The sequence below is a fragment of the Periophthalmus magnuspinnatus genome, chromosome 14 (assembly GCF_009829125.3).
Source record: "Periophthalmus magnuspinnatus isolate fPerMag1 chromosome 14, fPerMag1.2.pri, whole genome shotgun sequence".
NCBI lineage: Eukaryota > Metazoa > Chordata > Actinopteri > Gobiiformes > Gobiidae > Periophthalmus > Periophthalmus magnuspinnatus.
Genome location: NC_047139.1, coordinates 9,051,724 through 9,064,318, shown reverse-complemented (window position 1 = coordinate 9,064,318; position 12,595 = coordinate 9,051,724). Strand labels below are relative to the sequence as shown.

At 38.3% G+C, this 12,595-nt stretch overlaps 1 protein-coding gene across 1 annotated transcript; it reads right to left on the bottom strand.

The window, feature by feature from the left end:
• Window positions 1-85: 85 nt before the first annotated feature.
• slc13a2 (solute carrier family 13 member 2) lies at window positions 86-12,172 on the bottom strand. Its single transcript, XM_033978967.2, has 12 exons — window positions 11,931-12,172; window positions 8,684-8,812; window positions 8,185-8,321; window positions 7,109-7,359; window positions 6,111-6,282; window positions 5,886-6,008; window positions 5,206-5,415; window positions 3,790-3,890; window positions 3,525-3,640; window positions 2,945-3,106; window positions 2,200-2,337; window positions 86-1,152 (listed from the first exon to the last, which is right to left on the bottom strand). Exons 1-12 carry the CDS (start codon window positions 12,024-12,026, stop codon window positions 1,024-1,026), a joined length of 1,764 nt encoding a protein of 587 aa, XP_033834858.1. The 5' UTR covers window positions 12,027-12,172; the 3' UTR covers window positions 86-1,023.
• Window positions 12,173-12,595: the final 423 nt, after the last annotated feature.

The window sequence follows — 12,595 nt, the reverse complement described above, 5'->3', positions numbered from 1 at the left end:
GTTGTTTTTCTTTCAGTGTTTATGTTAATATATGCACTGGTAAATTTAACATGTTTAATTTGGAAAACAGAGACATGACGACACCTTCTTTATCTTATGTTTATTGCATCAATACTATCAATACTAACCTTTACAATACAGTCCTTTTGGCAGCTTCTTATCAAAGTTATTCTTCAACTAGAGCATTTCTCTTTACTGCGGCTTGTGCGTTTCCCACATTTTAACTCTTAACTTTAAATGATCACTTCCCAGTTGAACTACTACTCAATGTATTGAATAGCTGCACTTGTTACTCAGCACGAATGTAAATTTTAAAATGTAATCGCATTGTACTACATTAAATCTAAGTCCAGGTGATCTTTCTAACACTTTTGCCATCCCAAACTGACTGCAAGGAGAACAACCAAGTTTCAAATGTCTGTAAATGTAAAAACATTTTAAAATTGCATAATTTTAATTGGATATGTTTCAAGTTACTTTCTTCTACTGTGTCACTATTTAAATAGTAAAAATGTACAAAAACAATGAAAACACTCCAGGTCCAGATAAAAGGACCATATCAATAAGTTAAATTACTGATAAAATGATCTATTTTAGTTATTACATTCCAATGATTAAAACTAATGAATTTCTAGCAATGTAATTCAAAGCCTGAACATTAGATTTCTTTCAAATAAAAACCTCTATTACTGTAGACCTCACTACTCATTGACCTCTGATTTAACTTGATCCTTCAATACATAATATACTATAGTAATATACAGATTCACAGCTTGCATACATTTTCCTTTCAACTACGACAGAAGGAAACACCAACTGAGATCAAAGTTGAGCTCTTGTAAAATCTGATAACATTGTTTTATAGGTTATGGCAAAACCAGATTATGTTCTGCTCTTATTCACCAGAACATTTTGGTGCACGTCTCTTAATATTGTTGAAAACCGACTGGCTTTAAATCAAGCTACAAGTACCTCGTCCACACTCCTTTTGTCCATAGGAAATGAAACTGTGTGGCTCTTTGCTCAGGGCTTGTTTGTAACATTGGCCCATGTAGGAAACGTTCCCATATCAAACATGGCGTAGCCCCAGGTGTTGATGCCTAAATTTATGCACAAAATACCAATGATGTTCAGCATGAAGCCAGCTTTTACCTGAGGAAAAACAGAAACAACAAATAGTTTAATAACACTCAGTAAACTAAATATATCCTCAGTTATCTGTCTGTGTAATCCCTCAATCGACCAGGTCTGATCCATAGTAAAAGCTAAGGTAGTTCTTAATAGTGTACTTTGTAACTTTGTAACCACATCACACAAATTGGGGCTATGTCATTTCATTGTCAGCACCAAAAACTTAATTTTCATCACCAGAGATATAGAGCGCTCTGCAGGCAGCGTCTGTCTGCTCACCACTTTCAGTCATGGCGTCCACTGCGGTGTGATGTGAAAGGGGAGAGAGGCGAGAGAGGCGAGAGAGGGGAGAAGGGCGCGCGGTCACTGGAGCAGAACGGCTGCCGGAGAGTGCACGGACATTACCATCTATGGCACAGCCATAAGTTCACCTCCGCTCTGGCTCTGTAAGAAGCGGTTATCCGATTCTGACTCATGCTTTCTCTCTCTTGTTTCTCTCTGTGATCTTGAAAAAAACTATACTGTATTTTCCAGACTATAAGTCGGACTTTTTCATAGTTTGGCATAGTTTTTTAATAGTTTGGCTTTTCATAGTTTGGCTACCTTTTACTGCTGGGGTGTGATTTATACTCAGATACGTGAAATTATTAAAATATGTAATTTCACATCTTCATTATTGTCACACTGACAACCGCACGACAGCACTCTAGGCTCATGTACCAGTAACACAGCCACGCAGAAGCGAAAGTGCTGCTTCATCTGGTTCTGGAGTTGACGGAGTTCCAAAGCGACACTGATGAGGAAGAATTCACTGGATTTTGTGATTTGGAGTGAGATCGAGAGAAACTTGTTAGCTTGTTTTTTATGCTTTAGTTATGTGATTAACTGTTCATATCTTACGTTAACATACCAGACACGTGTTCAGCTCACTGTTTATGCTTCATGTAGTTGAATATATACATACACACACACTTTGTCCCACTTAAACAGAGGTGCGGTCCCACATTTGGTTGATTTCCATCTCGTCACCCTACCTTCATTTTGCCACTGATTTCATATTTGTCTTACCATATCGAGGACTTTCAGGTTCCCAAAGGAGAAAGCAATAGCGTTGGGTGGAGTGGCCACTGGTAACATGAAGGCCAGAGAGGCGGCGATGGTGCAGGGCAGCATGATGTACAGAGGGTGGATCTTAATCGCAGTGGCCTGGACACAAAACACAAGCTGTTGTATATCACTCAATAGATGGATAGAAATTACTTTTGAATTTATGAATATGTCTATAATTACACTGTATATTTCAGTGTAACTTTTTAAAAATATGAATAAGCTTATATATAAATAACATTAAAAATAAGCTTAATAGAACAAAAGTTTAGTATTTTCAGTATTAATGCAACTCATTCATTTCAGTAACTTTCTTTTATGTTTTTTATGATAATAAAAATGCTCTTGTTAAAACTATAAACTTTCTTTATGTTAGAATATGCTCTTATGCCACTTCTCATAAACCTCAAGATCATAAACCTGCTCAGGAAAGGTCACATTTTTTATATTGATACTTGCTCCCATGAATATGTTATACAGTTGATTAGTATCTGACTTGTGATACTTATAACAATGTTACAATATAGCAATAATACTACTACAAAAAAAATAAAATATAGTAATGGTTAGTTTGAGACAGGTTTGCATCTGGCATACTGAAAACATTGGTCTATGGTGGCATTAAAAAAGATGAACTAAACACAATGCTTGAGTTAAACAAAATCTCTGTTTTATTTCCTGATTTTTTTAGTATGATGTTATTTACCATGGAACCGAGGATAGGCAGGAACAGAGTGGTGGTGGCTGTGTTACTGGAGCACTCGGTGAAAGTGGCCACTAACAAACAGAGAAGAAGAGAAATGGCAAAAGGGGGAATCTTCTCCAGAGGTGCCAAACTCTCCCCGAGCCACGTGGACAAGCCAGACACCTGCACCATACAGATGAGTTAGTCAGACTGTTTCACACATTGACAAGCACCGCTGAAGTTTGCGCTAAAATTCAAACTCGATACTGATTTAGGTACCAGGGTGGCTATACTTCAATAATCATAAACAATCCGATCTTGTATCTGGTTTCTAGAGCTGTGGAAAAAGGCCTGAAACAAAAAGTTATTTCAAAATGTATTGTGTCTAAGTACAACAGATACTCTAAACTGGGTGTTTCGATGTAAATACAAACCAAAGATCAGATCTAATTATTTGGTTATCTGATTATTCAAGTAAATGTGGCATTTACTGGCCATGTAAATGCACTTTGTGATAATAATAAATCATGTTTAATATTACCATTGTAGTCTAGTTCTGATATAGATAAAGACTAATTGTCTCATTATGTTTGTATCTCACCTCACTGCCCTTGGCCAAAGCGAAACCTCCTCCCAGCAGCAAGATGATGTTCCAGGGCATGCGCTCGTGCACCACCTCCCAGTTCAACAGCGTGGGAGGGGCCTTCACTAGCTTTCCTGTGGGACATCTCGCAATAATTAGTGCATATAACAGTGTTATCTCCACAGGACAATTATAAAGGTCAGGCCAGAATAAACTTATATTTAGCTGTTACATGATAAGGGATTTTCCTTTATGACAATTTGGGAATAAAAGCACAACACACCAGCCTCATTGAAGCCATATCCTCCGAAACTTGGCAATTGTGAAGGTACCACGAAGAAGAGCATCGACATTAAAATAGCAACTGTTCCATCGGAAACATACCTGAAAAACAGAGCGGAAACCTGCTGTGAACTATTGTTTTAGGTAAGGTAAACCACACACATTAGTAGTGAGTAATGATAATGCATTTGAATTATGTAGTGCTTTTTGGGAGACTAACAGGCTTTACATTGCATTATTCATTCACACTATTCAGCTGCTTGGTTACACTGATGAAACGACCTTCCCAATCTGAGCCATCGGCCCCTCTGACAACCAGCAATCACTCACTAACACATCTCATTCATCTAGGAAAGCTGGCCTGGGACACAACAACAGTTTGCACTAGAGCCACTGCTGCCCCACTGTGGCATTTAGTTTTCCCAGCGGTCTCCCACCAAAGTACCCATCAAAGTAAGCCCAATCCTACTTAGCTTCCAGGACCAGGTCTGCTTAGTAATGACATAATTGATTTTGTTGTTATTCAAATATAAAATAAGGATAGTATTTTGAGAAACTTCAGCGATTAAATTAATAAAACAAATCATTACTTTTGAAGACAAATTTGCATTGTGAGATAAATAGCAAAGCAGATGGGACATTTACCACTGGTCTATAGACAATCTTTCACTCTATACACAAACTATTAAGAATTGCCAGATGCAGCTAGTGTCTTGGGATTATTTATGATTGTCGAGTGTCGATGTGTTTTTTGTATCTAATTTCTCACCATCATCCGAATTTCTTGTTGGATTGATCACTTTAAATGATGCACTTGACCTTAATGCTACCTTTATGTAACGGCAAAATCCTATGACGATGACTTGTGTCTATTCAAGCATCCTGGCCCCAGAGGAGACCTATTGTGCATGTTGTTCGGAGAAAATGAAACCGCAGCACCCATAGGAAAACTACACAGACAAAGGAAAACAAAACGAGCTGCCCGGTCCTGACGAGGGATAGGAACTTTCTTCTAACTGCTAACGTGTAAATACTATGACTAAGGGGACCAAAACACAGGTGTGAAGAATAAATAAAGAGGTCAGACAAGGTTAGTTTTTTTTCTGAACAATACTGAAGGTAGACCAGACTGTAGCAAGAAGCAAGGTGAATCACAGTTAAATCACACCCACAATTTAAATGTTTACAGTTAGCAATTTAACAATAAAGATGCACTGTGTAACTGTCCTGATGGAGTGTTTCCATAGAAATGCTATTGAACTGGCTGGAATGTTCCAAAGTATAACATTAATAAACATGGAGACAAGCAGGAAGCACCACCAGGTTAATTCCATTGTAATAAAATAAATGCTAAATAGATCTGTTTAATGCTGTGCTGTGGAATATTTATATTAACATTTATGATATGTTTACTCACGACAGCTCCTGATTGAACAGGACAGTGGCCCATCCCGGTATGAAGCCCGGCTCTCTGGTGAACCACAGAACAACTAACAGGACAAAAATCACCAAAACCATGATCTCTGCGAAAGACATGGGCCCCAGCTTCCTGTACTCCTCCCTCATCACCGCATACGCCTCCCGATCACGCTCGCTCTTCTCACCACAGCCAAAGGACTTCTTCAAGCTGAGGATGGAGACTACACATTACTAAATTATCTTAGCCGGAGCTTAAATCATACATTCTTACTGTACACATGTTAACAGTATAATCTAGAACAGGATAAACTTGGCCCTTCAAGGGTTTAATTCAACTCGTGAATGGAACCATGGCTCAAAAATGAATATATTTTAATAATTTCTGTTTGCAGTGGATTTACTCACAAAATATTCAATCTTTTCCCCCACATGCTGTTATTACTTTTCCATTTTGAAGTAGTTTTTTTTAAATGATTTTTTACTTCTTTACTGGTCAATATTTGTTGAAAATCTAACATTTCTAAGTCTTGCTCACTTTTAGCTCATGTTAATGTCCATTACTGTAACATGCACTGGTTTTAGTTACATCATTGTTAGCTCGATAATCAACAAAGATTGTGTACTTTTCAGTATTTTTAAATGACTGACAAGTCACAAAAAATATTGAAGTGAACTTACTTGAAGCCGAGGAACATAAACTGCAGCCAGACATAAGAGAAGATGAGCATCAAGACCATGTTTGGAAAAGAAAAGCCAAACCAGCTCGCAAAGTTTATAATGCCCCCATTGTCCGGGTACAGCCTAAATCATACAAAATGAGAATCTAAAATCCATGATACATGCATCAATCCAGCTCTCCATAGTGATACTTTGGCTACAGAAAAGCCTGAGTGTGAGTCTTACTGGTTCATCTGGCCTTGGAGGATAAGGTTTGGGGTGGTCCCGGTGAGAGTAGCCGTCCCCCCGATACTGGCAGAGTAGCATACACTCAGACTCATGCCTTTGGTCAGCAGGTCATACCTCGCCTCTCGCTCTCTACTCCTCGCATCTCGCTGCGCCTGTCGCACTGTCTCATCTGAAAACACAGAGTCAGATATTACATGTACATATGCATCAAATACATTTAACCAATATACACTGTAAGTATGTATATAAATAACAAAGTGATAGAATGGCAAGAACACTGTCAATGTCATTGTAGATGCACCAAACAACAAACAACCGTAGCCCATATCTCTAAAATGCAGAACACTTCTCAAATGTCATTGGATTGACTCTGCAGAAACCCACGCTGATTCTCAGTCCTCAGTTCTATTTTTTACTTGCATTTGTTTAGACATGAACAAACCATGGATTTCTCTGATTGGTTAATCCATGAAGCTCGTCCATCAGAATTTGTTAAAACCGGACAGAGTCCCAGACTACACTGCATGGACAGTGTCTTTTATTTGCTCTGAACGGCTGTCCCCAAGTTCTTCTTTCTTTCTTACCACTCTACTAATTTATTGTGAAACTGATTTTATTGTGAATTTCTGTGAAAAAAATGTATAGTAGTGTTTTGTGACATCTCAACAGGTGGAATATTATGATGAAGGATTTTTGCAAATTTATTTTTATGTTCATTCATTAGGGCTCTACAATTTAGAATAAAATCAAATTGCAATTTTTTAAGATGATTTTTCAATAAAAAACCTTTTTGTTGTTTTTTTGTTGCGAGGAGGACATTTTATAACCTAAATAACTGCGGTCTTTGTGATCTGATAATTGCACAAACTCAATTTAATAATAAATTCTATTGTGCATTGTGCACCTCATTATACATGGTAAGTACACACAGAATTGCTCTATTATGATCCCAGGGTAATCTCATTAGTCTCAACCATATTCAAACAGTAACTCACTGCATCTCTCCTCCTCCTGAATCACGTCCAGATGTTTCTTAGTCACAGCTCCGTTGGTATGTGTTTCTTGCAGCTCAAACGCTGCGTTGTCGTCGCCTCTACCGAGATCCTCCATGTCGTCGGCCCGTGCCTCTGTGGCTCTGAGCTGCTGCAGGACGGCGTGAGCGATGGGTAACATCATGGCTGTCGTGGCTGTGTTACTGATCCACATCGAGAGGAATGAGGAGACGATCATGAACCCCAACATCAACCTGAGGGACCAGATACAGGTACTTAAGCAGATTACTTTGTAAAAATGAATCAGATTACTGACTATGCTGTTTAAATCTAATATTAAAAATGACTACTCTTTATTTAAAAAGTAATTACTGATTACTGTAAGATACTTTGAAAAAAAAAAAAAAAAAGGAAACAGCAGCTCAGGAAACAATTTCTGAAACGACTTACAAAAAACATCTTCCCACTAATTAAAATTTCAGTTTTTTAACCTAATTTCAAATAAAAAGCAGCAGAGGTAACACCAATATAAAAGTAAAACAAAATTTGTATTTTTTTTGCATCTGTCACCAAAAGATGGCATTGCATCTTATCCTATCTCTTTTCTTATTGTTTATTTTTTTCAGTAGTATGGATTACACAAATTTTGTCCAAAAAAAGTTATCTGATTCAATACAATAATCCATATATATATGGATTATTGTATTGTATCACAATTATATATATATATATATATATATATATATATATATATATATATATATATATATATATATATATATATATATATATATATATATATATATACATCACAAAAAGATTAAGTAAGTAATGTGACAAGCAGCTTCGCTCCAGTTTTGTGTTGTCCACATATAATTCAGTATAAAAGTGAATTAATTATTTTCTTGGTTACACCATTTTACAATAAATTTGATAAAGAACTGCAATGTAAATGAGATGAGATTCATTCCACAGCCCTAATGTGTGAAATTATCTTGAATAGTTTTAAAGATTCGGATGCAGAATGTAAATAAAAAACATTATAAGGGAAAATGGCTCGGTCGGGTTCAGTTTCTTACAGTGAGGGGCGAACTCCAACCAGCAGCAGGACCCTGAGGGCGATGCGTTTGTGGAGGTTCCAGTTCTCCACAGCAATGGCCACCAGCAGCCCCCCGATAAACAGCATGTTCGAGTCCTTCAGGTACTCTATGCTCACCTGGACAGAGCACAGATGGAACAGTAGAGGCAGGTGGAGGTAAAAGTGCTTCATCTATTCACTATTTTAAATAACAAACAATTTCAAAGAAAGACAAATATTCAACCATCAAGAGGGAGCATAATCCTCTCTGGTAGTATTTTTTCAACATTTTATCTTAAGTCAAAGGAAAAATACAGACTGTTAATAGATAATATCAAATCCACTTTACTTTAATATGGCCATAAAAGTACAAACAGCAGATTCATCACATCTGCCTTCATGCTTGTAAATGACTTGAATATAGCAACTACAAACCTATAACACTAGGCGTTATATTGTTACAGTGCACTCTCTACAGCCCAATATAACAGTGATTGTACCTGTCCGGCCTCCATTATGTTCATCATTGGAAATAGGACAACAGGCAGCAGCGCAGTCACTGCTAATGGCAGACACTCTGTGCACCAGTACAAAGCCATAAGGATGATCGCATAGCCACATTTTGCCTCCTAAGAAAAAACACACAAAATATATGAGTCTAAACATTACATTCACATTATTCACAAGAGATGTTGCTACAGTTATTGCAACAGCATATTAGAATCTATGACCAAATGTATGACAACAATGTTATGAATCTGCACGAGAAACATGCAACGAGTAATAATTCTGCTGCTGAACATTGCGATATGATAACACAAGTTACAATAAACAAGTTAAGCAGAGACACAGATCCATGTATTAGTTATAATTGAACTAAACCAGGACAAAATCAACATGAACTTAAAACATCAAATTTAGGGCAGTGTGATGAATCAGATTTTTATTGAGATTGACATTCTGTCAGAGATTGATATTCTGGTGGAGAGGTTTGAGCACCAGAATGATCCTGGGAGCTATATGGGTGATGGTAGGGTGACCCATGGCAAACAGGTCCTGGGGGACGGGTCAGACTAAGAGCGGCTCAGAAGCCCCTTATGACAAATGTAAAGTCAAGGCCAGTTATGTTGCCCATATTGGCGTCATCAGGGCTCCACCCTGGAGCCAGGCCTGGGATGGGTGCACCGGCCTTTCCCCATGGAGCCCAGCCAGGCACAGCCTGAAGGAGTGACTTGGGGCCGTCCTCTTGTGGACCTACCACCTGCAGGAGGATCCATAAAGGGCCGGTACAGAGAGATCTGTAACGTCACCTCGCTGGGGGGGAAGGAGCCTGAGCTTGTGTGGGAGCTCAAGCATTATCGACTAGATATAGTCGGTGTCACCTCCAAGCTCCTCTGTGGCAAGGGTCTGGGGATGGATGAGATCCACCTTGAGTATTTTAAGTCTCTGGATATTGTGGGGCTGTCTTGGCTGACACTACTCTTTAACATTGCCTGGCAGTCGGGGACAGACCAGGATGGTGGTGCCTCTGTTTAAGAAGAAGGGCCGGAGGGTGTGTTCCAAATACAGGGGAATCACACTCCTCAGCCTTCCCAGTAAGGTCTATTCCAAGATACTGGAGAGGAGAATCCGACCAATAGTCAAACCTTGACCAGTCCACATGTATTTATGTGCCGGGAGTATGGGGTCCGCAGCCCTTTGCTAGGGGCTGTCCGGTTCCTGTGTGACCAAAGCAGAATCTGTGTTCGTATTGTCAGGTCTGTTCCCTGTGCATGTTGGACTCCGCCAGGGTTGCCCTTTGTCACCGAATCTGTTTATTGTATTTATGGACAGAATTTCTAGTTGCAGTCAGCGGCCGGAGCGGTCCAGTACGGGGACCACAGGATCTCATTTCTGCTGTTTGCAGATGATGTTGTCTTGATCGCTTCATCAAACCAGGACCTGCAACATGCACTGAGGCAGTTTGCAGCCGAGTGTGAAGCGGTTAGGATGAGAATCAGCTCCTCCAAATCTGAGGCCGTGGTTCTCAACTGGAAAAAGGTGCTTTGCCCTCTTCATGTGGGTGGAGAGTCCCTGCCTCAAGTGTAGGAGTTCAAGCATCTCGGGGTCTTGTTCAGGAATGAAGGAAGGATGGAGCGTGAGACAAGGTAGGTCGGTGCAGTGTCTGCAGTGATGCAGTTGTTATATCGGACTGTTGTGGTAAAGAAGGAGCTGAGTCGAAAGGCAAAGTTCTTGATTTACCAGTCAATCTACATTCCTACCTGACCTATGGTCATGAGCTCTGGGTAATGACTGAAAGGACAAGATGGTGGATGCAAGTGGTTGAAAATAGTTCCCTCCACAGGTTGGGTGAATGCTCCCTTAGAGATAAGGTGAGGAGCTCAGTCTCATGGGAGGAGTAGAGCTGCTGCACCTCCACGTCGAAAGGAGTCGGCTGAGGTGGCTCAGGCATTGGCTCTGAATGCTTCCTGGACACTTTCCTGGAGCAGTGTTTCAGGCATAATTGCCATGTCTAATTGTTATGTCTAATTGTCATATCGCTGGGTCTCATTCAGATTTTTGGTGTGAGCGAAATGTAATGAGTTAATTAATTAATTTATTTGAAAGTCATTGTATTAGTTTTTAATAAGAAAACTATTCAAGGGGAAAAACTGTGATAAATGTATTAATTTATTTTTTTTATTATGTATTTTTTTTTTATTATTATGTATTTACAGAGTCTGAAGGCTCTGGCAAGCCTGAAAATGTAAATTATATACAGTAGATTGTTATGTTTTAATTTCCTTTGTCCTCTGTTTGTTTGGTTTTTTTTGCTTTTTTGTTGTTTGTTTGTTTGTTTGTTGTTTTTGTAATAAGAGCTGGTCTACATCTTTAACTGAGAATTAAATAAATTAAAGACACAAATGGCTAAATAAATCAAGATTTTGCATTAATTTCTTTTTGGTTTTGAATACTAAATTTAAAATTGTATTTTTCAAATGTGTACTTCTTATCCATGTACATTGAAAACAACATTGTGTGAGTTTTTTTAAAGGAGGAGTATTTCCTTCAGTGGCGCGGTTCAAAGCTGTGGCTGAAGATAAGATACAGCTCAGAGACAGGTGAACAATAAGATCCAGTCCTACAGTAAAGTGCATAAATCAGCCTTTAACTCTTCATTCTTATCTCCAGCTTCACTACAGAGGCCATAACACTTAACTGCGCACGATAGCACCAATCCTGGATCATAAACACTTTGTTTCCTTCTAAATGCAACATCAAATTTACACAATATGAACATAAAATCACTTGAATATGTAATTTGCTGTATTCTTTATTATTCCCCTTTAAGCGGTGGAGTGCCAAAATGGTTTACTTGGGCTGCATTCACATTTGTCCTGGTTTGTCCTGTTCTAGTTCTAGTCTAGTCCAGGTTTAGTTATGACCCTGGTATTAACTAAACAAGAACAACCAAATTATAAATGAAATGTAGAATAGCAGTCATTCAATGTTCCACTTTGTGACATTAAACTTATCCATCTCTATGGAGGCGAGCAACCACCAGCCCAAGTTTCAGAGTCGTTCACGATATATTTTTCCAATGTTTTTTGAGCAATAACAACACCTGTATAGAAATAATCCATACTATGAAACATTCTAGGCAAAATAATGATACCTGGAGACAAACAGGTAGAAGATTCCCACCAGAAAGGTTACATAGTGAACCTTTAAGTTAATTTCAGATGTGGGTTGTTTTTGAGCACTCACTTTTGTTGGAATGACCAGAGGCAGCGGTAGCAGGAGGATCGGAGTCAGGATGATAATGAAGAAGTTCCTGTGGTACCAAAACCATTTCAGATTCATGGTCAACAGAAAACAGCTGTCCCAAAATATGAGTTAACACAAAATTTAGAAGATTTTAAACTAAAGCAGGTGAGGTGTTTAAAAATGACTTCTTGAGATGAAGCTGAGTGAAAGGATTGCAATCTGTGCTGTTTAGTGTTTTTATCTGAGACAGCAAATCAAATATTAACTTATCACAGAGGAGCACCGTTCATGAAGGACAGATTGGGAAACAGAACTAGGAAGTGCAGAAATGCTCCAAAGCTCATTAAGAAATCTAAAGATGAGTTATGTCGTCACACAACTAAAAAAAATAGCCTTTTTCCCCAGTCTTTTTAAGATTAAAGTTCTACCGCATCAAACTATTATGACCAAATATTTTCCTTGTAGATCAATACTTGCTTTAGTAAATATTATACCTTGGACAATGGAAGATCATTAAGTCATACTTAAAAACAATTGCATAAGCAGTAACTTGTTGATTAAGTTTAAGTAATTTTATTCAAATGATGGTGATATAGTATAAGACTAAGGAGACTAGTAATACATAATACTGATAATAATAATAACAACAACAATAATAATAAAAA